The sequence below is a fragment of the Diabrotica virgifera genome, chromosome 1, assembly GCF_917563875.1.
Source record: "Diabrotica virgifera virgifera chromosome 1, PGI_DIABVI_V3a".
NCBI classification, from domain to species: domain Eukaryota; kingdom Metazoa; phylum Arthropoda; class Insecta; order Coleoptera; family Chrysomelidae; genus Diabrotica; species Diabrotica virgifera.
In genome coordinates, this window is record NC_065443.1 from 290,830,643 (window position 1) to 290,857,423 (window position 26,781).

Here is a 26,781-nt window from a genome sequence, read left to right on the forward strand (position 1 = left end):
TGGATTGCTCAGAGAGTGTTCTATTCATTACGTCTTCGAAATAGAGATTAAACAGGGTTGGTGACAGTATACACCCTTGTCTCACACCTCGATTTATTTCAATTTCTTCAGTGGTATTATTCTCTACTCTCACTACTGCTAGGTGATCATGCCGCACTTTATCAAAGGCCTTGTTATAATATATGAAACACATGAATACATCTTGATTTATGTCAAGACATCTTTGAGACATAACATTCAGTGCAAACAACGCCTCTCTTGTTCCGAGTCCATTTCGGAATCCAAACTGGGTATCATTGATGTCCATTTCCAGTTTTCTGTGTACTCTAGTCTGTATAATTTTCAGGAATATTTTCAGTACATGGCTCATCAAACTGATTGTACGGTAATCACTACATTGTTTGGCATTCATCTTTTTTGGTATAATAACAAAGGTGGATAAAAGCCATCCTTGTGGTATTTTTCCTGATGTATAAATGCTATTGAAAAGTTCAACTAAAATGTTGATCGAGTCTTCTTTTATCAGTTTAAGTATTTCCGTTGGTATTTTATCTGGACCTGGGGTTTTACCGTTTTTCATTCTTTTTAGTGCGTACATTACTTCCTCTTCCGTTATTTCTGGACCTTCGTCTCCTTGTATGTTACTTAGTTCAGATTGTTGTCTATCATCTGCAAAGAGTTCTTCAACATAGTTTTTCCATGTCTTCAACTGTTCTTCTAGTTCTGTTATTATGTTTCCGTTGACATTAAACAGGATATTTGGCTGCTTACGTTTTTGTGTACCTGCAAAGTTCTTTCACTTTTTTATGTACATTAAAAATATCATGTTTTGCCTGCAATTGCTCTATTTCTTCACATTTTCTTTTATAAAAATCTTCCTTTGCTATTCTGATTTCTTTTTTGATTTCTTTCTGTATTTGTTTATACCTTTGTTCGCTTTTTCCTTTCATTATTCTCCGATTGTCCATGAGAAGAAGGATTTTATCAGTCATCCATCTTTGCTTTATTTTTGGTTTTACTTTAGTCAGAATTTTCTTCGCAGGACTTGTTATCACCATTTTTACGTTTTGCCATTTTTTATCTACGTTGTTCGTTGGCGGAGATGTTCCTTTTTCATGAAGTATTTTCAAATTATTATTAATACTGGTTTTTTTTCCTGGATCTCTCTAATTTTTCCTGACTCAATCTAATTTTTTCTAACTCTTATTTTTCATAACTCCGCCTAGTTTTTCCGACTCCGTCTAATTTTTCCTGACACTCTCTAATTTTTTCTGATTCTCTTTCAGCCCCTTCAATTTTTTGTGACTCCCTTTAATTTTGCCTGACTCCTTTTAATTTTTCCTAACTCTCTCTAATTTTTCATGACTCCCTCCAATGTTCCTGACTTTCTTTAATGTTTCCTGACTCCCTCAATTTTTTTTACTTCCTCATTTTTCCTGACTCCCACTAATTTTTCCTGAATCCCTCTCTGTAATTGTTTCCAACTCCCTCCCATTTTATCGTGTCTCCGTCTAATTTTTCCGGACTCCCCCTAGGTTATTTTGTCTCTCTCCAATAGGGCTTTTCAACGATTGTCATTTGTTTGGAGCTCCTGTACAGTGGCGGCTGGTCAGAGGATCCCCATAATTTTTTTACACGTGCTACACTGTTTTGTTTACTTTGCTATTTTGCTTCGCGTTAGAGATATCGGAAAAAGTTATTTGAACAAGTTATTCCAAATAATATTCTAACCCCACGGACCAAATTTCATCACAAAATTCGCACTTTTAGTTTTTCATTATTTGTAGTCAGGATCCTAAAATCGCAGAGGAGGCTGCTGGCCGGAAAATCTCACTTGCTAATGCTCCGCGCAGCCCAGCAGCGTTTAAGCATGGTAGTTTAAGGAGACCCGGTCTCCTTAGAGCTGCATTATCGCTTAACGCACGCGCTGCCCAGAGACTGGGCAAGGGCGGCTAATCGACCAGAAGCCTCCTCTGCGATTTTAGGATCCTGACTACAAATAATGAAAAAACTAAATGTGCGAATTTTGTGATGAAATTTGGCAGGTGGGATTAGAATAATATTTGGAACAACTTTTTCAAATAACTTTTTCCGATATCTGTAATGCAAAGCAAAATATCGGTAATTTACCGTGTTTTTGGATTCGCAGTAGGCTGCTTTTAGAATTAAAAAAATTCGTAATGCAAAGCAAAATATCGGTAATTTACCGTGTTTTTGGATTCGCAGTAGGCTGCTTTTAGAATTAAAAAAATTCAGTTGAGTATCTTAAAAAATGTGAACCTTCAACTCAACCTGAATGGACTGCAAAACTTCAAATCTGTATTTATTTTGATATATGCATATCTACTTACAGATATAGAATTGTTAACAAATAAACGACACAAACTTTGGTAATACACTTTTACAATTAGACTATTTTTGAAATGATATGATATTATGAAATTGTGAATTATGATGATATTATAAAATGTAAATAAAAAATGGTCAAAAAAATGAGGCCTTAAATTAGATTTTTTTGGCGGATTTTTTTTGCTAGTGCAAATTTGTCTAGATATTTTACAGTTAGGTATAGCCGCCCCTATTGTAAAAATCACGAGCCGCCACTGCTCCTGTCATATGTTAATGTTGTATAAAAGCTCGAAACAAATGAAAAGCGTTGAAAAGCCATATTTTTGCTATTTTATCGTGTCTCACTCTAATTTCTCCTAAATCCTCCCTTTTCACCCTCTAATTTTTCCTATTTTATCTTATCTCCCTCTAATTTTTTCTGACTCTTTCCTATTTTGTCTTTTGTCGCATCGTGGGAAGAAAGCAATGGGAATAATACGCAATATTACTTTAAAATAGTTTAAAATTAGTTTTTTTGACACTTCGATTTCGTCTTTAGAGATCGTTCGTTCCTTGTATCTGAGAACGATTTCCGAAATGGAAATCGAAAAGTCAAATAAACTTATTTTAAAGTAAAATTGTGGCTTATTCCATGATACTATAAATAACATAGTATCATGGCTTATTCCAACAAAATCAGTAAATTACATATCAAGAATTTCCCTTTGAACTACTCATTAATTACTAATGTTCCACCACTGATGAAAAAAATTTATCTTTGACTTTTTTAACGGAATGTGGTGGTGGTGTTGGTGTTTAATCTGACATTGACAGTTATTAATTTAATTCTTTGGAATGCTTGTCAGTTGACTTTCATTTTTACTTTAATTTTACGGTAAGTAGAATAATTTTTCAACGTTACTGCTTAGTGCCGGCCTTTAAACGAATGTGATTCTCTAGACTATAGTTGTTAATTTAGTTATCTTTGTTGAACATTGTAGAAAAACAAAACCGCAATGGCTGAAATACTGTCTGTTCCTCTGAAGAAACCCAGTGATGTAGACCTCATAACTCCTTTAAAGAATTTAATACAATCCCGATACAGCACGGCAGACAAGCCTGAAGATTGTTCAGAAGCTATAAATGAGTTTTCCAAGCAAAGAAATAACGCTATCTGGAAGGCCTTTGAAAAATACGAGAGCTCATTGGAAATTATTTATGGGTATGAATCATCCGCGTATTAACAAAATCCTTGTCACCTACAACAATAAAAATATTAATTTTATCAATGAGGCCGTTATTTACAAAACTTCCTCTTTGATTTGCTTTTCAGATGCAACAAAAATATTGTAGCTTTTATGTAAATTATATTTTCCAATAATTATTACATTTTTTAACCAATACAATATATTCATTAATAATTTAATAATAGTAGGGGAGGAAAGTACCTATGCTAAATGTGCAGTCACTCGAGCGCTTTGGGGACCTATTGGGTTGTGAAGAGTAGGTTCTAAAACCAAAAAAAACTAAGTCAAGTTTTCCATTTTAGTGGGGACTTTCCATTTTTAATTTAATTTTCCATTTCCAACAATCGTTTTTTCCGATTATAGCACCATTTATCCATAATTCAAAAAAATGTTTCAAATAAAAGTTACTTATTTTTACATAAGGAATCCGAATCTGCGATAAAAAATGGGCCTATTTAAAATTTTAAAGTATTCTCCCACTCCACCTTCGTGGGGGGTCGTGTTTGGTGCCATTCGATAGATTTTTCAAATATATTGAATAAGTGTATTTTTCAGTTTTTCAATCTGATGTTCATTTCATGAAATATCGCAGGATTCGTATTTCAAATTTTAAATTTAGTCGTCGTAGAGTCGTCTTTGTTATCATTAGATAGATTTTTGACCAATATTTAGCACATATTTTTTAGTTTTTAGATCTATCGTTCATTTCACGAAATATTCGCTTTTTTCTTGTGAAACTTTGTGACTCACCCGACGATTTTAAGTTTTTCTTCTAAGGAGAGATTTTTTTCGGCCCCCCCTTAACTAACGCCCCTGTGTTTAGAGCCACTATAACGAGGGGTTCGAGCGAAAACCCGATAACTAACAAAACCATTGTTTAAAGATAATCGCGATTAAAGATTTTAGGAAGTTTGAAGAAGATTTAAAATCGTCATAGAAAGTTTTATCAAATATTTGTTATAGTCAAATGGCAGAGAATTTAATATTTAGTTAGAATAATAAATTTATTTTAAGTTTAATTTATAAAAACGTATTTACAAAAAAAAATAAAACTTGATATTTATCAGGTTTTACCTCGTTGAATGAGTATAACATTTGACTTTATTGATTTTCATTTTGAATTGTTTTAATTATAAAATAAAAGTTGTATATTATTCCAACAAAAATAAATTAATCTGCATTCTTTTTAGAAAATTAAAAGGTAAAATGTGTCTTATCGGTTTTTAACTTAGAAATATTTCTAATAAAATTAGTAACTTTACACAGGAAAAAGAAGATAAATGATTCTACCGGATTCTCATATTATAAATATGTTTACAACAAAGTATTTTTATCAGTAAATTTATATATCGGGTTGGTGTTATTTAAAAATATGAGTTAACGGTTTTTACCATGTTTGGTTTTTATTAGTTATTGTGCTTAAAAATGTTAATATCAAATAATAACATTTACCAGTGGTAAGAGACGTGTTTTTACTACAGCAGAAATAAAAATACTGGATTTCATAATTTTGGTATTTATCGGGTTTTCGCTCGAACCCCTCGATATGGTAGATGTACATCTACAGGTTACCAGGTTTCTCCCCATATGATAATATGAGTTACTGCAAAAATCCCCGCTTCAGCTCCCCTACCATAAGTCGATACCTCAGAAGCCAGTCGGTGTAAGTCAATAAGTGTTTTAAATGAGATACTAAGATGTTTCTGACAATAGTTGCAGAAATATAAGTAGTTATTAAAAACAAATAAACTGTCTTTATTTATCATAATATGGATAACATATTTGTAAATACAAACCAGGAAATAATAATATTATTATAAATAATAATAGTGTTATATCTCATAAGTCATTTTTAGGGAGAATGTGACTTACACCGTTTGACTTCTGAGGCATTCAAGTAATGATGATCCTAAATTTGAATCTAAATTTTTTTCCCAAAGGGAGATTTTTGCAAATAAATGAATGACTGAAACTCGATTAAAGTTTTTTTTAAATGAAAAGTATGTTAATTAAACAACAAATAAGTGTTACAAACATTAAGAAGGTTTTCAAATACCAAAATTCAGTTTCATGTATCTTTTATTAACAAAACTATGAAATAACAGATAACAAATTAAATTATTTTAGTGCCCTTTTCATTTTCACTCAAATCTTGGTCACTTTCACTTCTTATTGTACTTACAGCAGTTTGCTTTAGGGTATTATTGTAGAAGTCTAGTTCTGGTAGGTCTCCAGTCTTCACCATAATCCTTATCTCTGCTATGGCGTTACAGCCCAAGTCGGGCCCTGACCTTCCCCAGCATCCGCCTACAAGTATCTCTGTCCTGGCTGTTCACCTCCAGTTGTCCACCCTCAATATCTCTTTAGAATCTGTTCTCACTTCGTCTATCCACCTCTTCCTAGGTCTTCCTACTGGCTGATGTCCCACCATACTTCTGCTAAGTATTCTACTAGGTGTTCTGTTGTTATACATTCTTATAAGGTGACCTGCCCAGCTCAATCTTTGTATTTTTGCATAATTTGTTGTAGAGCTTTGTAATATTGGTATAACTTGTGGTTGAACTTTATTCTCCAACTGTATACCAATATCTATTAAAAGTCTTGATTTTAACCAATTTAAGAGACAAATTAAAAATTATCTTCTGATGGGTGCTTTCTACTCATTTGAGGAGTACTTCAGATCTAAATTTTGTTTTGTCCTGTAATTTAATTAGTGTTTAGTTTTTAAATTTTAGTAATAGGTTTTTTTACTGAAGTACTGTCAACTTTTAATGTAATTTTAGACAATTTTAATTATTGCTGACCTGTAAAAGTACATTTGTACCGGGTGTCCCAATAAGAATGGCTCTCGGCCATATCTCAGGAACCGTTTATGCTAGAGCTTTCAAATAAAAAATTTTATAACAAAAGTTGCCTCAGGAAAAGCCTGGAAATTATTTTCATAATTGTGGGACCACCGCTAGAGGGCGTAATTGAATATCAAAAATTAAAAAATCTAAATTTTACAAAATTTTCTTAATGAAGGGGCACTGGAAATCCAATCGTCGTATTCTTCATAAAATTCTACGTATATTTGATTTGACAAGTTTAGGTCTACCTTTGGAAATAAGAGCTGGGGGTGAGTGGGAACCTTGTTATGAAAAACTGACTGTGAGTCCGGTTCTGCTTAATCAAATTTTGCAAACTTGGTCTTGTTGAAGACAGATCTTTTTCTTCAATGTAAAAGTTATGATTTCGAACCAACTTACTGAGTAATATGCCAGCTAGAACGCGTTATTTAATTTTTTTAAGAAATCTAGTGTTCCTTGGAAAATGTTAAATGCAAACCTGCATTTTTAATACCATATTACAAAATTAAACAAAATTAGCAACAGAATAGCGAAAACCGCATGTTAATACCTTTTTTCTATCTCGAGATATCTTACAAAACGTGTAAATTTAAAAACATAACTGTTACTGTCACCGGTAAACGAAATTCATTAAAAGTAGTGTGCTATGGAAACAACAAAGAAACATTTTCCAGCTGTCAACGTATATTAGATCTTTTCAACGCTTCTCATTTGTTTCGAGCCTCGTTCATATCTCGTATATTAATATTATACACGGATTATACGGCATATGACAGAGGCTCGAAACAAATGAGAAGCGTTGAAAAGCCCTATTACAAAGAAATAAAAACAACTATTTAGCGATGACATAAACGTTCAAATTTTTGCCCATCATTTTCGTTGCAAACATTTACTCTTTCAAGAGTAGATTGAACAGCAGTCTCAATTTCTGCTCTCGATATGCTTTGAATGGCGTTTAGTATTCTCTGGATAATGTATTCTAGAGTAGTGTATGATGGGCAACAATTTGAATATTTAGGTCGTCACTAAGTAGTTCTTTTTGTTCTGTGTTATATTTAATTTTAATAGTATTGTTTCTCTTTATATTGTTGTTTTAATTAATTATATTTTTATACGTTGACATCTGGAAAATGTTATTTGGTTTTTTTCCACAGCACACTACTTTTCATTAACTTAGTTTACCGGTGATAGTAACAGTTATGTATTAAATTTACACGTTTCTCGAGATATCTTGAGATAGAAAAAAGATATCGACATGCGGTTTTCGCTATTCTATTGCTAATTTAATCTAATTTTATAAAGTATGATTAAAAATACATACTTGTATTTAATATTTTCCAAAGAAAACTAGATTTCTGAAAAAAATTAAATAACGCCTCCCATCTGGCTTATTACTTATTAGGATGGTTCAAAATTATCACGCTTACATTGAAGAAAAAGACCTGTCTTCAACAAGACCCAGTTTTCAAAATTTTATTTAGCAGAACCGAACTTACAGCCATTTTTTCATAACAAGGTTCCCACTCACCCCCACCACTTATTTGCAAAGGTAGAGTTAAACTTGTTAAATCAAATATGCGCAGAATTTGATGAAGAATACAATAATCGAATTTCCAGTGCCCCTTCATTAGGAAAATTTTGTAAAATTTAGATTTTTTTATTTTTGATATTCAATTACGCCCTCTAGCGGTGGACCCACAATTATGAAAATAATTTCCAGGCTTTTCCTGAGGCAACTTTTGTTATAAAATTTTTTATTTCAAAGCTCTACTATAAACGGTTCCTGAGATATGGCCGAGAGCCATTCTTATTGGGACACCCGGTACATTATTACCAATAAATACTCTACTCTACTCTACTCCATATACCATTGTCACAAATGGGTCCCAATTTTCTCCTTCTCTTTCTTTCAAAATTATTAATAAGGTTTATTGTTTTGTCAGTCGTGATCCATGTTAATGCTTATCCATAAAACTAATAATTTGAAGCTTTATTGCCTTTAAGTTTTCTTAGTGGTACTTCACCTGGCTGAGGGGATGAAAACGAATATTTTTTCTTACAAACACCTTAAGACATTCCTGTGTTACTCACGTAATTAATCTCAACTTGAATTAAATCCCTGTGTTTCTTTTTATCAAAAATAAATTGTTTTACATTGCCAAATTTGAAATGTCAGGCTCCAGGCAGTTTTATGAATTTTTGGCTTCACTTTTCCATTCTTGTATAGGTTAGTCAACACCTATTTTTTTAACTGTGTCATGTTTGAAGGGTTATGGGAAAAACAAGGAATGTCACGTTATCTTTGTTTTGAGAAAATAGGGAATTTAATGTTTGTGACTACATATCTTTAAAGCATTGCACTGAAGAAATAGTATTTATGTTTATTTAGTAAACTTAAAGTACATTGTATTTAATACACAAACACATTTCAACCAAATTTTTAAAGAACAGAGATAAAAAAATAAAAAAGTAGCTAACTACAAATAAAACAAACATCACGTTATATTTTACATTACAAATAGTGGAGTCAATGAAGGTTTTCACCTCCGATTTCGTTGAACCTCCATCGATTTTCATGAAAATTGGTACGTATGTAGAGGATACCTCAATAACCAAAGGTGACATGGTGCCAACTTGCGCTTTTACCCTGGGGGTGGATGCCACCCCTTCTCGGGGGTGGAAATTATTTTATTAAAAATAATACCACTAATCGATAGAGGGATAAATTATAAGTAAAATTTGTTATATAAAGTTATTCCAATAAATCAATAGTTTTTGAGTTATTAAAGATCAAAAGTTTTGATTTTTCCTGAAAAAAATCCATGTTTTAAAGCAGTTTTTCACAAATAACTCAAAAACCATAAGTTTCTTCAAAAAAGTTGTTGTTACTAAAATCGAAGATAATATAAAAATAAATAAGCTCCTTATTCGAAAAATCCTTTATTACATATACAAAGTGAGTTATATGCAATTGAATGTATATTTTTTTTTCCGCGAGTACTCAAATCTTAGTATTCAAGCTTAAATAACAGGAAAACGATGCACTTTGTTAAATAGAGATACTAAACATTTTAATAAAGTACTTAAAGGTAACTATCAAAAAGCTATATAAGAAGTCGATAGCATCAAAATTAAGCAAGTTATGATGGAAATAAGAGGACCCTTTCAGATTTTTTAGGGAAGAATGGAAAATGAAACCTACGTCATTTCCACAAAAATTAAAATTTATAGTAACCCATTTAAAACTTTATTTATTTTAATATGAGTAATAACTTCAACAATTTTGACCGGTTTAGAATGCATATTTTTGAAAAAAAAAACGATTAAAAAAATTAGAATTTTTCAAATTTTCGTGAATTTCATTTTCTTTTGATAATAACTCCAAAAATACTCGATATACTTAAAAAATGGCAGAGAACAAAATTTTAGTTTTAACTTTAGTTAAGCTTTTCCTTTTTTTAATATTTTTTTACGACAAAAAATAACCGAGATAGAAACATTTAAAACATAAATTTTACTGCGAGAACCATGTAACCGGGGCCTTTTCACCTTGTATTTAAAAAAAAATAAAGGATTTACAAAATTATGTTTAATACAGTGTTATAGACCTTTTACTTAGCTTTGTAATGGTTTTTGGATAATTCTCATATTTCAAAAATTAACGGAGTTATTTAAAAAAAAAACCAATAACATTTTCTTTGAAAAAATTTTATAGCGGAGATTTTGTATGTATACAGGTTGTGGGAAGTCCAATTAGTCGTTTGTTGTAGGAGATATGAAAAAAATTTATTTAGGTGAGATTGGGGCATAGATAATATCAGAATTTAAATACATTTCCTAATATACAGGGCCACCCATATTGACAGGGTGAAACAAAATTATCTTTTGTTTAATGGAACAGCCTGTATATTTTTACATATTTGGATTCTCCTCTATGTTTTATTTCTTAAAATATCAGGTTTTGTGATGTTACACGAAGTAGGTTAAAAGATAATTCCGTTTTTTTTTTTAAATTTCATAGCAATATTCACCCCCTGTATAATTGTAGTGATTTGACATCAGAAAATCAATTTATGTTCAAGTGATTTTTAATATAGTCTATTATTGTTAAAAATTATTAATCTAGCAAAACGTTTAATTTTAGGTAATACAGGGTTGGTCGAAACTGAATGAGTGTTTTCTCAAAGTTTGAGAGTATGAGTTTTCTCAAACGGAGCAGCTTGTAATGCCTGTAATGAGCATTGTAATGAAATGCTATTGTATGGCACTTTATTATTTCCCACCCTGCCAGTGAGAACTGAATTTATTTTTGAAATTCCTAACTTTATATCTTTAATTATTTTAAATATTGTAAACGATTAAAAAACAATCAAATTAAATTGAAATGAATAACCAGTGTATATCTTCCACATTTACTTCATATTTAACGTAGCCTATACCATAACATTGCACAGATTATTATCCCTGTATAGCAACGATATACCATGAATGTGAATTCATACTTGAGAAATATCCTATATCCAGTCTCACAAAAAAAGGGATTCCTCAAACATAATATATATGCAGACAAAATCAGCCAAAGTGATTTGCGATATCTAATGAAAGGTATGTTCCGTTTGTTTGTAGAATTATATTTAATTAGATTTGCTTTAATTACTAAAATAAATAAATTTTCAATTATATTTTATGCATTTGTGGAAAAGGAAACCTAGCATTAGTGGCCACATTTCTATAACGGCCAATTGTTTTCTATTTTTAGTGGCCGTTATTGACAGGTTTTACTGTACCAATAATATTTTATTAAATTATGAAACATTATTTAAATAAAAAATGTATAAACTTGATAAAAGAAAGTTTGCTTAGAATTTACTCCTCTATCTAATTATGGGGTTATTTTTAATAAAATAGTGTTCACCCATGAGAAGGGGTAACATCCACCCCCAGCATAAAAGCGCAAGTTGGTACCACATCACTTTTGTTTCTTGAGGTATGCTCTAACTACTTACCAATTTTCATGAAAATTGATGGAGGTTCAACGAAATCAGGGGTGAAAACCTTCAGTGACTGCCTTTTTGGAAATATAAAAGAATAATTTTTTTCGCGATTGTCAATTTTCTAATTTCCTAATTTTTGGTTGCTATAAAGTTTGAAAAATAATAAAAATTATAAATCATGCACATAAACGTAAAAAAATATTTATTTTACTTAATTAAACGAGATTGCTTGAGCCAGAATGCTGAAATCTGCATTTTTATCATTAAAAAAAGGTGGATTTCACCCCTAAAATGCAGAAAGCGCAACTTGGTGCCATATCACTTTTGTTTTTTGAGGTATCCTCTAACTACTTAACAATCTTCATGAAAATCGATGAAGGTTCAAAGAAATCGTGGGTGAAAACATTCAGTGACTACACTTTCAGAAATATAGAAGAATAAGGTTTTCGTGATTTTCGACTTGTTAATTTTCGGATTTTTGGTTGCTATAAGGTTTGAAAAATAAAAAAAAAAGTAATTCATGCACATGAATATAAAAAAAATATATTTATTTTTCTTAATTAAACGAGATTATTGCGCCATAATGCGGAAATCTGCATTTTTTACAATTTAAAAAGTAGGGGTGTATTGCACCCCTAAAAGGCAAAAGCGCAAGTTGATGCTATATAACTTTTATTTGTTGAGGTATCCTCTAACTACTTACCGATTTTCATGAAAATCGATGAAGGTTCAACGAAATAGGAAGTGAAAACTTACAGTGACTGCACTTTCAGAAATCTAAAAAATAAATATTTTAAAAAAATTAACATATTTAATAACATAATTTTAAAAAAAGGGGTGTATTTCACCCCTAAAATGGAAAAAGCGCAAGTTGGCACTATGTCACCTTTGTTCCTTGAGGTATCCTTTAACCACTCACCAATTTTTATGAAAATCGATGGAGGTTCAACGAAATCTGAGGTAATAACTCATATCCACCTTCATTGACTCCACTAAAACAGTTGCACCAGCTGATAGAAAGGCTGAAAACAAAATTATGACAATAATAATAGCAATAAAAATTATAACAAAAGGAAATACATTATTTTTTTGATAGTTTAATGCAATGGTCGCCTGATTTTTTTGACTTTTTTAGAGCAGCCTTTTTAAAATTATAGAATGTCTGTTTCTTGCGTTTGTGTAACTCATTTTGAGTTATTAATCTGCGAATTTCTGCAGCAACCTTGTCCAAATTTAATGGTTTTAATTTCGCCTGGAATTCATCACATGCTGAACATGTGTCTGATCTTGGGTAACCAAAGGACAAACGAAATTTGCTGATAATATGTAACGTAAGAAACTTTAATGATCGGATGTTTTTCTTTGAACAAGTTGAACATTTTTGTAATGTTCAAACTCTCTGGTAAATACTTTTTCTTAGATTCGTGTAAACTGTAATAGAATATTCTAGTTTTAAAAGACTTTATGTGGTTATATTATACTGCTTCACGCGATTCTGGATGCATCTTTCTATGCTGGGAACCATGCTTACCACGTTTGTCTTTTTTTTAGTAAGTGTTCATTTTTGCCCTTAGCTACACCATGTATTGACATGAATGCTTTAAAACACACATTAATTTCTTGAGAAACTCCATTACGCTTTTTTTTTTTTTTTTTTTTTTTTTTTTTTTTTTTTTTTTTTTATTAATGGCTTTGACAGAGCCAATTAGCCAGACTATTTGTGTTTTTTTGTATGGTATTACAATAACAATTTTAAGTTAATATCTAAGCCTACTTATTATCTAAATTTACAGAGTGTTATACTATCTTAATGGATACATTTTTCAATTTTGTGTGATATTTTTACAATTTTATAATTTTATTATCTAAGCCTATTTAAAATTTAAATTTACAGGACGTTACATATTCGTAAAGACATTGTAACGTCTGCTTATTTTTTGGAAAAAGAATTTCGTTTAAATTGACAGGTAAAGGACAATTTAGATCAACTAACTTTTCATACATTACTTTAATATTTTGTCTGTACAGTCCACACTCCAATATGAGGTGCTGTAGATCTCCCATTCCACCACAGGCGCAATATGGGTTATCACTGATACCTATGCTGTGTTTGTATGCTGGGGTTAGTGCGTGATTTGACCTCATTATGTTTATTGTTTTTATAAATAGCCTATTTGATTGTTGTTTAAACCATCTCTCATTGGGAATTAGTGGCTGGGAATTTCTAAAATTTATTCCCGTTGTACTTTGGTTATATACACGTTGCCAATTTTGTTTGCAATGGTTTTTACTGATATTATCTATATCGGTTACTGGTAGAAGTATGTTGCTTATGTTTTGTTTGGTTAAAGCTGCAGGTTTAGCTAATTTGTCGACTTCTTCATTTCCTAATATTCCAGAATGTCCTTTCACCCAACAAATAATAATTGAACTGCCCGAGGAAGTAAAATCATAATATAGACTCTTAATTTCTATCTCAATGTGGTTTAGATTTTTTGTCGATTGGATAGAAGTGAGTTTGTCCACAATACTTCTACAATCGGTGAAAATGATATAATTGTCCATACCAACAGAGGCTATATATTTTAACGCAAGTAATAAAGCTGATAATTCGGCAGTATATATTGAAGCTTCATTAGGCAATCGGCATGATTCTTTGTATTGAGAATTCCAGTGATATATTGCACATCCGGTTTTATTTTGAATTTTGGAGCCGTCAGTAAAAATATATTGAAACATAGGCCACCTGTCTTTAATTATTTTGTTGATAATATTGCCTGGAAGGTTTGAATCCATGTAGTTTGTTTGTATTACCTTGGAAAAGAGAGTTTCAGGAGGTTTAGTGTAAATTAAAGGTATTTTATTTTTGTACATTTGGTTTTCATTCATTGTCAACTTCCTGTAGCTTTCAACGTATATGGGGGTTTTTTTAGTACACCAATATTTATGGCTTAAATCTAATATATTCAAGTTACGAATAGTCCTTAAGTAGCTGACGTTTTTTGAGATAGCTCTAGCTACAAACTTATCTGTACAAAACTGTCTACGTAGAGTAAGTGGTGGTTCCTTAGCTTCAATCTCAATAATAGTAATAGGAGTAGATTTTAAGTAACCGAGACAGAGTCTCAAACATTTATTCCTTTGGATTTCAACTTTATTAAGATATCCTGTTGACGCAGACCCATATAAATGACAACTATAGTCGAAAATTGGTCGAATCATTGAGCGATAGAATAGCAATGCAATATTCGGGTCAGCTCCCCAACCGGTTCTACAAAAAGCTCTAAGGATATTCATAGAATTTTCTGATTTCTTTATAATAGAATGAATTTGATCCTTCCATAACAATTTACGATCCAAATACGTCCCAAGATATTTAACACAATTTTTTATCGGAAATTCTATTCTACCTAATTTGAAGGTGCCTTGAGGAATTTGGCGTTTTTTGGAGAAAAAACAAATTTCACTCTTTGTGGTTGATATGGATAAGCCTAGAGAATGGTAATCATTTTTTACACAATCTAATGTAAATTCAAGTTGACGTCTACAAATGTCCATTACACTTAATTCTAACTTTATAGGCCGTGCCGTTTCTAACACTTCAGGCTTTTGAGCAATGGCTGTACAGAAGGATCCTGAAGATACCATGCACAGACAAAGTTACCAATGAAGAACTACTACAGCTACGGAGGATGAACACAACCGCACATTTAGTCAACATCGTGAAGGGCCGTACTTAGGACTTGGGAAATCAAGGCAGATACGAGTTACTCCAATGCAGTTTACAAGGTAAAATGAAGGAAAAAGGGCCCAGAACGAAGAAGAATAGTCTGCCTTGCTAACATGAGAGTATGGTATAGAAAGATCTCAACACAACTATTCCATATAGCAACCAACAAAGTCATCATAGCCAGAATGATCACCAACGTTCGGATGGACTGACACCCTAAGAAGAAGAAGAACTTTCTAACAAACATAAACAAAGGAAACTAAACGATTAAACTCACAATAAAAACGTAGTTAATTTTTGTTTTTGTTCAAGTGGACTCTCCTTGTTTTTATCTTTCACGCGTGGACATTTCCAGTTTTATCTCACAATAAAACACTGAAAAACGTTTGTTTTTCTATACTTCCACAAAATTTATTACAACTATGTTATTACTACAGCTGTTTCGGCAAAGTACCTTTCTCAAGTGATCTCAGCCGAAACAGCTGTAGTAATAACATAGTTGTAATAAATTTTGTGGAAGTATAGAAAAACAAACGTTTTTCAGTGTTTTATTGTGAGATAAAATGAACTTCCATCAAGTAACGGTCGAATCCATCAATTATTTCCAGTTTTTTTCCTTCACAGTACTATTTTAAATAGGCATATTTATCGGACGGTCCAAGTTATTATCTACCAGTCTACTGTAAATAGTAAATACATAAAATATCTGTTAGAAATTGTCAATAACTCAATTTCTCATAAAATGTGACATTCCCTGTTTTTTTCCTTCACCCTTCATTTAATTATTATGGGATCGTAATGACTCATTTGTACCATAACAGTTATTTTTTTATTTCCTTTCCTATTGATCAATAGGCTTATTGGTTGATGGCAAACAAGCAGTTTTGCAAAAAAACTATGAATGCAAAGAAACAGTTTTGCAAGTAACCAGCCAATTTGTATCTGCTTTTATATGGTAAAGAGGCAGTTATGAAAGATTTTAACAATAGTAATACGTTCCTTATTGAAAACTTATTTTAAAAAGTGAATTTTGATTTTTTTGTCCATTATAGACTTTTGCAAATAACAGCTTCAAATTATCTCTTGTAGATACTATGATCAAATAGTGGCTTTAGAAGGAAAAATTCCCCCACAGGAGCTACAAGTGCCCTTTAAGTGGAAAGATGCCTTTGACAAGGGAAATCTTTTCGGAACCAGGATGAGTTTAAGTATGTCGATTAAAAATATTTGTGTACGGTTAGTACTAATTGGTTTTTTTAGCTATTTCTTCCTTGAGTTTCGAGAAGGTATGTGTTCTTTTCAATATAGCAGCTCTGCAGAGTAGTGTGGCTGCTGCCCAGAGTGTCGAGAGTGATGAAGGACTCAAACTGGCAGCTAAATTGTTACAGGTAAATATTGACAACTCTCTGTATATTTAGTGTTTTTTAACTAACAGATAAAGTCTCATGCTCCTTAAATTTCTGAGTCAGGAAGTTTCTGAATCTTGCCATAATTGAATAAGTGCTATACTGCTCCTTATTTTTCTGATCTGACTATACTTATAACAGGATATTCCAATTAAAAAAATCTCTGAAACAACGAATCTACAAGTTTTTTTTGTTTTTATCCTTATCATCCAAGTTTTGTTTGCATATATACCGCGTGGACCAAAAGTCAGTTAACCGTTTTGTATATTAATATGTAAAAGCAAAAATAACTGAAGTATAAAAAACGTTTATTGTTTATTGTAAATAAGTAGGTACCTACAAAGAAGTGCCTGCTTTACTATTTATTTTATTTATCAACGGGCAATCACCCAATTAAAATACAGTATACACATTAATCACAGGAAATTTATAACCTAACCTAAAGTAAATTTAAAAATTTTAATCATACAAACTAGGAACATTAAATAAATAACAAACATTAACAAAAAATGTACAAAACACAAGGACATAAAGTTATCACACACAGTTTTTAAGCTGAGCTTTAAATTCATTTGGAAAACTATAACAATCTAAACCTTCCGAATATTGGTTGGCAACCTAGGTGTTCTGGACATGAAGGAGTTGTGTCCGTAGTTAGTGCGATGGGGTCTAATGTATAAAGGTTGATTTAGCCTCGTTTGTCTACTGGGAACATGGAGGCTAATTTTCTCCAATAGTTGAGGACCAAAATTATTGGAGTGTAGTATATTATAAAACATTGTGAGATCCTTATGCATGCATCGGATTTGGAGAGAGGTTATGTTGAGAGACTTTTCTATATTAGAATAGTTAATTTCATCAACCCTCTGGTTTTGTTTAAATGCAACAAATCTTAAGAACTTGTGCTGAACTCTCTCAATAGCTAGAATATGGGTGTTATAGTGTGGAGACCAAACACATGAACAGTAATCTAGGTGAGGTCACAAGTCACAAGTGAACAGTACAATACTTTTATGGATGGGATATTTAGAAAGTCTTTTGCACAACGTTTGACAAACCCTAAAAGTTGAAGTGATTTTGAGACAGTAGATGAGATATGGGGGATGTAGGATAAGCTGGAATCGAGCACAACACCTTTTACCAACAAGTCTTTTATCTGAGATACAGAGTCTAAAGGACAATCCTTAATAGTATAGATATGATTTGTAGGAGTTCTATTTCGACCAAAAACCATTAAGTGACACTTTTTAACATTAAGTTCCATTCCGTTGCTATCACACTAATAGCTCAACCGATCCAAGTCGGATTGTAATTTTTGATAGTCACCATCATTCTCGATTTTCAAATATAATTTTAAATCGTCAGCAAACATTAGGAAAAAAGCAAAGTGGAAACAGGAGTCAATATCATTAACATAGATATTGAATAGAAGGGGTCCAAGATGTGACCCTTGTGGCACTCCTGAAGGTACCCTAATTTCAAACGATTGAAAACCCTGAACACATACTATTTGTATTCTTTCAGATAGGTAGGATAACAACCATTTTAAAAGTACCCGGTCAAACGCCTTTGTAAAGTCTGTGTATACAGCATGAACCTGGAAGCCACCTTCAAGAGATTCCACAAGGAAGTCGGTAAATGTCAATAAATTAAGTTCAGCGGAGCGGCTAGAGAGAAATCCAAATTGCTGGTCGATAAAACAGCATTTTAAACTTGCTGACAAATAGTCACAAACAAGACTCTCAAAAACTTTGGGAATACAACTCCCCTTTTGCGGGAATACAACTTTATGTCCCGATTAAATCCCGGTTAGCTAACCAGGAATCGGGACATAAAGTACCGGCTCTAAGAGTAGGTAATGATAGTTGTTGTTAATAGTGGAGTAATTAATTGTTATTTTTGAGTTTGTGCCAGCTTTCCTCTGTGTAATCCTTTTTTAATAATTCATTCTTCTCTGATATTCTTTTTCTGTAGAAATATTCAGTGGATTTCATATTTAGTCATTTAACTCTGATTTTTGTTTGTGTTGCTGCCACTCTCTTATACTCTGGGCTAATCAGCAAAATTCATGGAAAAGTTATTTACCAGCAATTTTATTGCTGGAATTGAATTATAAGATCCTATATATTAATAATATAGGTATGCAAAGTCCGCAGATAGTGTGCTACTTTTTTTATAAACAAAATGGCGCCGACAAATCGTATTTTTTTCAATTATTGCTCTATAACTCCGAAGATTTTAACTTTACAACAAAAACACCCAAATAAAAATTCACCGCAATTAAATTCTGCATAGAGATATGTTTTTCACGATTTGCTCCGACGAAAATTTTCCTCGGAAAATGCGGGTTTTCCTAACAAAAACTCTAATTTTCAAATAAAGTTTTAGGTAAGTAATTATTAATCAATAATTAAATAACTTAGTGACATAAAAGCTTTCTTGGTATAGATTGTAATTCCACAAGCCGGTGAAAATTAAACGAATATTTTAGCAACAATTCAATTGTTAATTAACAATTTATGATCGCAATAATAACCAAAATAATCATGATACATTGATCAAACTTATAAAGATTATAAAGATGAGATGCTTATTTAATATTTTATCGACAAAATATAAATTTTTCTTTTTTTTTTGCATAATCATTAAATTTTGAAAAAAAAAATAGTTATAATACGCTGGTCTAATTAGTAAAGTACAAAGAAAGGTTATTTACCAGCAATTTTATTGCTGGAATCGAATTATAAAATCCTATATATTATTAATATAGGTATGCAAAGTCCCCAGATAGTGTGCTACTTTTTTTATAAACAAAATGGCGCCGACAAATCGTATTTTTTTCAATTATTGCTCTATAACTCCGAAGATTTTAACTTTACAACAAAAACACCCAAATAAAAATTCATCGCAATTAAATTCTGCATAGAGATATGTTTTTCACGATTTGCTCCGACGAAAATTTTCCTCGGAAAATGCGGGTTTTCCTAACAAAAACTCTAATTTTCAAATAAAGTTTTAGGTAAGTAATTATTAATCAATAATTAAATAACTTAGTGACATAAAAGCTTTCTTGGTATAGATTGTAATTCCACAAGCCGGTGAAAATTAAACGAATATTTTAGCAACAATTCAATTGTTAATTAACAATTTACGATCGCAATAATAACCAAAATAATCATGATACATTGATCAAACTTATAAAGATTATAAAGATGAGATGCTTATTTAATATTTTATCGACAAAATATAAATTTTTCTTTTTTTTTTTTGCATAATCATTAAATTTTGAAAAAAAAAATAGTTATAATACGCTGGTCTAATTAGTAAAGTACAAAGAAAGGTTATTTACCAGCAATTTTATTGCTGGAATCGAATTATAAAATCCTATATATTATTAATATAGGTATGCAAAGTCCCCAGATAGTGTGCTACTTTTTTTATAAACAAAATGGCGCCGACAAATCATATTTTTTCAATTATTGCTCTATAACTCCGAAGATTTTAACTTTACATCAAAAACACTCAAATAAAAATTCACCCCAATTTAATTCTACATAGAGGCATGTTTTTCCCGATTTGCTCCGACGAAAATTTTCCTCGGAAAATTTGGGTTTTCCCAACAAAATCTCGAATTTTCAAATAAATTTTTTGGGCCAGTAATTATTTATTAAGAATTATATAACTTGGTGAAATAAAAGCTTTCTTGGTATAGATTATAATTCAGAAGCCGGTGAAAATGAAACGAATATTTTAGCAACAATTCAATTGCTAATTAACAATTTACAGTCGCAATAACAACCAAAATAATCATGAGACATTGATCAAACTTAGAAAGATTATAAAGGTGTGATGTCTATTTAATATTTTGTCGACAAAATATAAATTTTTTATTTTTTTGCATAATCTTTAAATGTTTAAAAAAATTGTTATAAACAAATTAACATTTCTCAGAAATTGTTTATTATATTCTAATTTTAAAAAATACTTAAAATGCGTATTTCATAGGTCATGAAAATGAATACTTTAAAAAAAATTTCCAACCATTTGCAAAAAAGTTATGAAACAGCAAAGTAAATATACGAAATCTCCGTTGTTTATAATTTGTTTTAATTGTTTCAAAGCTTAAAAGTGAGTCTATGGTACAATCTAATTACTCACAAAGAATGTCAAAAATTAGTGCAATGGTTATATTTTAATCAAAGGTTAAAAATACTTTTTTTTGTAATTTTTGGCGCAAAAGTAGGCCTGATACAGAGTCGGAGCTAAAATGTTCACTCGAAGCGACTGACACGCAGCATATATTATTTATTAAAAGTGTACGTTGCGCGGCCGGTCGTCGCTCCGAGTGAAAATTTTAGCTACAGTACTGTATTATTCTACTTTCGCGCGTGTAAATTACAAAAAAATATATTTATAATCTTTAATTAAAATATAACCATTAAACTGATAATCGATATTTTTTTGTAAATAATTAGCTTGTACTTTAAACTCACATCTACGCTTTGAAAGAATTAAAAAAAATTATAAACACCGTAGTAATCGTATGTTTACTTTGCTGTTTCATAACTTTTTTGCAAGTGGTTGCAAAAAAGTTTTAAAGCATTAATTTTCAAGATATTTGAAATGCTCATTTTAGGTATTTTTTAAAATTATAATATAATAAAAACTTTCTGAGAAACGTTAATTTGTTTCTAACTATTTTTTTTAAACATTTAAAGATTATGCAAAAAAATAAAAAATTTATATTTTGTCGACAAAATGTTAAATAGGCATCTCATCTTTATAAGATTTCAAAGTTTGATCAGTGTATCATAATTATTTTGGTTATTATTGCGACCGTAAATTATTAATTACCAATTGAATTGTTGCTAAAATATTCGTTTAATTTTCACCGGCTTCTGGAAATATAATCTAAACCGAAAAGGCTTTTAAGTCACCAAATTATTTAATTATTGGTAGATAATTACTTATCTAAAACTTTATTTGAAAATTAAAGATTTTGTTGGGAAAACCCGCATTTTCCGAGGAAAATTTTCGTCGGAGCAGAACGGGAAAAACACGTCTCTATGCAGAATTTAATCACGGTGAATTTTTATTTGAGTGTTTTTGTTGTATAGTTAAAATCTTCGGAGTTATAGAGCAATAATTGAAAAAAACACGATTTTCGGGCGTCATTTTGTTTATAAAAATAGTAGCACACTATCTGAGGACTTTGCATACCTATATTATTAATATATAGGATCTTATAATTCGATTCTAGCAATAAAATTGCTGGTAAATAACTTTTCCCAAAAATGGCCTATTCTCCGATAATCAGCCCAGACTATTAGGTGTGATAATCCACAAGGAAAAAAGTTTTCCTGTAGTTGGCTGTATACCATGTGATACAAAAACAATAAATGCTGTATAAAAGGTATAAAGGTATTTTTTTTTAAATATACCTTTTATACAGCATTTATTGTTTTTTTTTTATTAGGTGTGATGTATTTTATATTTTTGATGGATGTATATCTCTACTGGTTTTAAGTTTTAATGTAATCTATCGTAGAGTAAAGCAGAGTAAATTTTTATTTGCATAAACTTTTAACATAATTGAGCAAATAACGTCACATTACTAATAATCACATATTAAAAAGATATATTAACATTACATTAAAATATACAAACAATACAAATTACATATATGCTGATCAAGGCTGATAGGCCAGGTACTCCACCACAGTATAGGGCTCAATGTTAACCAGGTGTTGAAAAACCGTTCTTTTAAAAGCTTTATAGCTTGTTTCCCGTGCATGGATATGCATGTAGTAGAATTAGAGCTGGATGGATGAAGTGGAAAGAACCGAGTGGTGTGTTGCGTGACAGAAAAATTCCAATGAAGCTGAAGGGAAAATTCTATAAAACAGCCATAAGACAGGCTATGATGTATGGAACTGAATGTTGGGCAGTGAAAAAGAAAAAGGAACAACGAATGCATGTGGCGGAAATGAGAATGCTTAGATGGATGAGTGGAGTGACAAAGAAGGATAAAATTAGAAATGAGTATATTAGGGGAAGTCTAGGTGTGGCACCAATTGATGCCAAAATGAGAGAGCATAGGTTAAGATGGTTTGGTCATGTTCAACGTCCAGACGTTAATCACCCAATACGAAGAATAGCTGAAGTGCAGATTCCTGGAAGGAGTAGGAGAGGAAGACCAAAGAAGACCTGGGGGGAGGCGATAAGGCAGGACATGTTGGTAAAGGGGATTAACATTGATATGACCCAAGATAGAATTGTGTGGAGAAATGCAATTAGGGAAGCCGACCCCGCATAGGGATAAGGCAAAGAGAATGATGATGATAGCTTGTTTCCCGTTAAATGTCAGATGGTAGACTATTGTAAAATTTAACACACGCAAACAAATGACTTCTCTCTGTTAGAGACAATCTGTGAAAAGGAATATTCAAATTAAGGCTTCTTGTGTTATATTCATGATTTGGTAGCAGGTGATAAAACAAAGTAAAATTTTTAAAGAGGACATAATACATTCATACATATAGATAGCTGAGAAAGTGAGTATATTGAGTGATTTGAATCGGCCTCTACAGGATTCTCTCGCCTTTAAGATCATCCTGACTGCCTTTTTTGGAATATGCAGACAGTTGAGCTATCCACGGAAGCACCCCAGAAGATTATTCCATATCGCATAATAGAATAAAAGTTTGCATAATATACCGATAGTAAGATTCCCTGGTCTAGATCTTTTCAAAACTCTTAATGAGTAGCAGGCTCTATTTAGTTTTTTTTGTCGCATTTTTTATTTGTTCCCCCCAATTTAGGTTCTGGTCAATATGAAGACCAAGAAGCTTAACTGATCTAGAAGGTTCTGTGTTTTGTGATAAAAGATTGACTGTATCTGGGAACTCTTCTCGTGATTAGCTGGCTCTAAAGTAAACAAATACTGTCTTATCAGTATTTAGCACCATCCTCTTTCCATTGAACCACTGTTCAGCCTTGTCCAGAGTTTGTTCTGCCACTGTGAGAAGTGTCTCTAATGTTTCTTCCCAAAATAGCACGTTTGAGTCATCAGTAAAGTTTACAAGGTTTGAGGAACCACTAACCACCGCATTTGGCAACTCATTTATATAGATCAAAAAGAGAAAAGGCCCCAAAACGCTCCCCTGTGGTATACCTAATTTTAATTTGATCGGTTCAGAGTAAACCTTACATCCCTGTTTCTCCAAGCATACTTTTTATGATCTATCTGCAAGAAATGATTTTATCCATTTCAATGCTGGTCCCTGTATTCCATAACGATATAATTTTTGCAGTAGGAGAGCATGCTCTAGTCTAGGCTATCAAAAGCCTTAGATAGGCCTTAGTAGATCTTTGTTTACAGGTGTTATTAAATGTATATTTGTGTTGGTCTTTGAAGTCATGGTCATTTCAAGTTCATTATTAGTGCAGAAGTTTGTTATCAGTTCTCCATATTTATTTTTAACATTTTTGCTTATTTCTGGATGTTACTTGGTTGCCTATTCGAGCATTAGAATTTAGAATCCCCCAGTATTATCATCTTGTCTTTGACTTGGTTTACTACTTGTAATTTCGTCATAAAATGTTTCCCTTGTTGTTTGAGGCTTGTTATTTTCTGGGCCGTATATTCTGATGATCAGGTCTTCCTTCTCCATTCTTATCTTCGTTGTTACATCCTTTCTGATGCATATTTAACTTTTATTAACTTATTTATCTTTGTTTTTATTTAATTAAAGAAACCATAAATATGAAATCTTGAAACAAACAGTCTCTGATAATGTGTGTAGCAGTTACAGGAAACGTCAGGTACTAAAAATTCCATACCACAGTCCGTAATCGCTGATGAAAGTGTACCTTTACACAACACTGAACTAAACTGAAAATCCCACATTCTTTGATAAAAATGTAATTTTATTCCTGTTTGTAAAACACACATTCTTAGATGTCTCATAATTACTTGTCTCCAATATAGAAACCTGCGTGATACTTTCCTTAGTAATATACTTGTATTTATAAACATGAATTAATGTATCTGGTCGTATAATTCGAGAAATTTTGGTAATAAAATATTAACTGCTAAAAAGATTTTTCCAAAACATTTCTTCTTTTATTACGATACATGTTTTGAACTCCTTTATAGTTTTATTGATAATTAAGGTCACGCTCGACTTAAATGATAAAATATTTATGTAGATAATATCGTTGTATATGGTGGATCCTCCATAAACTAATCATAAACCAAATCTAGAGATTCTTTGAATATATTTTATAGTAAAATTATTCTTTTGTAGAATGTTTTTGAGAATACTGTATCTTTGGAATGCTTGCAAGATATTTTACCAGTTTTTTTTTTGTTCAAAAGATAATTATTTTTAAGATAAAATGCTAGTTTGACTGTAACTTCCTTTCATTTCTTTCCCTATGTTTTTATTTCTCCATATTGTGTCATTCAGGCAACCTGCGGTTCTGTTTGCTCCATTCACTTGATTTTCTACTTCTGTTTCGCGCCTTCCCTATCAAGATAGTGGGATGTCTAGATATTTAAACTCCATCACTTGTTTTATTATTTGGCGCTAATCATCTTCACTTTGAGAGGTTAGTACTGAATCATCTGCATAGCAGATTATTTTAGTTGTTTTTCTCCCATTTAGTGTCTTTTAGTTTTAATTCCTACTTGTTTATTATTTCATCCATGATCAGGTTGAACAATCTTATCTGAAATTCTTTTTCTGTATAAGTATTCCGTTAATTCTGTATTTAGTCTCTCTACTCCGATTTTTGTTTGTGTTAGTGCCGCTCTCTAGGATGTGAAATATTTCATGATGATTCTTATTTTATAAATAATGCTAAGCTATGCTCGCTACCTTAATTTGCTGAGTTGAGCCATCTTACGTCGATTATTTTTGATGTATCTATATCTGGTTATAACATAATCTATCATAAATCTTGGTCCACGGGTGTTATTGAATTTATAATTGTGTTGGTTTTTGTGGTCAAAAAATGTGTTGTTTGTTTTAAGTTCGTTATTCATGTAGAAATTTATCATCAGTTCTCCTGTTAGTGCATTCTTTCACGGTTTTTGCTCTAAACTTTAAAGAACCGCTTGGATTGACATGAAATTTGGCATACGTATAGCTTACATGTCAAAGAAAAAAAGTGATATTGTGCCGATGTGTGCTTTTGCCCTGGGGGTGACAAGTTATATGTCCAAAATAAGTCCGGAAATGGGTAAACTGACTAATTTTAAGTAACTTTTGTTCTATAGAGCTTTTTCGCCAAGTCAACACTTTTCGAGTTATTTGCGAGTAAATATGTTCATTTTTCAACAAAATAACCACATTTTTAGACGGTTTTTTGCAAATAACTCAAAAAGTAAGTATTTTGTCGAAAAAAACGTTCTTCTCAAAAATATAGCATATAAAAAAGTAAAAAAAATGGTGTTCGCGTTAGGTCTCTGGATCTCGTAGAACCAGAGTTATAGCCAATGAAAAATAGATTCATATTCACCAAATTTCAAATAGAATATTTCGACGTGAAATATCCAAAAAATTAAGCACTTTTTGGGGAAAACCCATTATAACTTTTTTAAAGTGTTTAAAAAAAGCTTTATTTCTGTTTTTACAGAAAGTTTCTAGCATGAAATTTAAGCAAGTTACGCTCAAAATAAAGTTGGTCCCTTTTGTTTTTCCAAAAAAAAAAAAAACCGGGAAGACCACCCCCTAATCAGCAACTTAAATGAAATTAATCGTTACCGCTCCACAAATTATTTTACTTATGTTGTGTTTATATGATCTGTAAGTTTCATCGATTCAAAGTGCTTATTTTTGAAAAAATTTGGTTTCAAAGTAAAATTTTTAAAAATTTAAATTTTGAAAAATAGGCTTTTTTTCAAAATAACTTAAAAATTGTTAGAGATACCAAAAATCTCGAAAACAAAAAAAAGTCAGATTTGCTTTTCTGAATATCACGTATTTTTTTGTTTTTCTGTTAGACAAAAATTGATTAAGATTTGATGTTTCTAAATTTGCATACATTCGTGATCAGTGACTCGTTCAACCCCTTTTAACTACAGCCCTTTCAATAATAAGGACTTTGAACCGATGAAACTTACAGATCATATAAACAATATATATGTTATAGTCAAAGCCCGAATTTCAGTTACAGTTTCGGACTTTGACTAGTCAAACCTAGGAGAGACTAAGTTGGTCA

At 31.4% G+C, this 26,781-nt stretch overlaps 1 protein-coding gene across 1 annotated transcript in view; it reads left to right on the plus strand.

Moving 5' to 3' along the window:
- The first annotated feature begins 2,958 nt into the window (after window positions 1–2,958).
- LOC114329754 (programmed cell death 6-interacting protein) overlaps window positions 2,959–26,781 on the plus strand; it is a 57,568-nt gene continuing 33,745 nt past the window's right edge. The window contains exons 1-4 of the mRNA XM_028278961.2: window positions 2,959–3,223; window positions 3,330–3,550; window positions 16,238–16,356; window positions 16,409–16,536. Of these exons, the coding sequence (XP_028134762.1) occupies window positions 3,345–3,550; window positions 16,238–16,356; window positions 16,409–16,536 (453 nt within the window). The 5' untranslated portion in view covers window positions 2,959–3,223; window positions 3,330–3,344. The remainder of the gene's footprint in view (window positions 3,224–3,329; window positions 3,551–16,237; window positions 16,357–16,408; window positions 16,537–26,781) is intronic.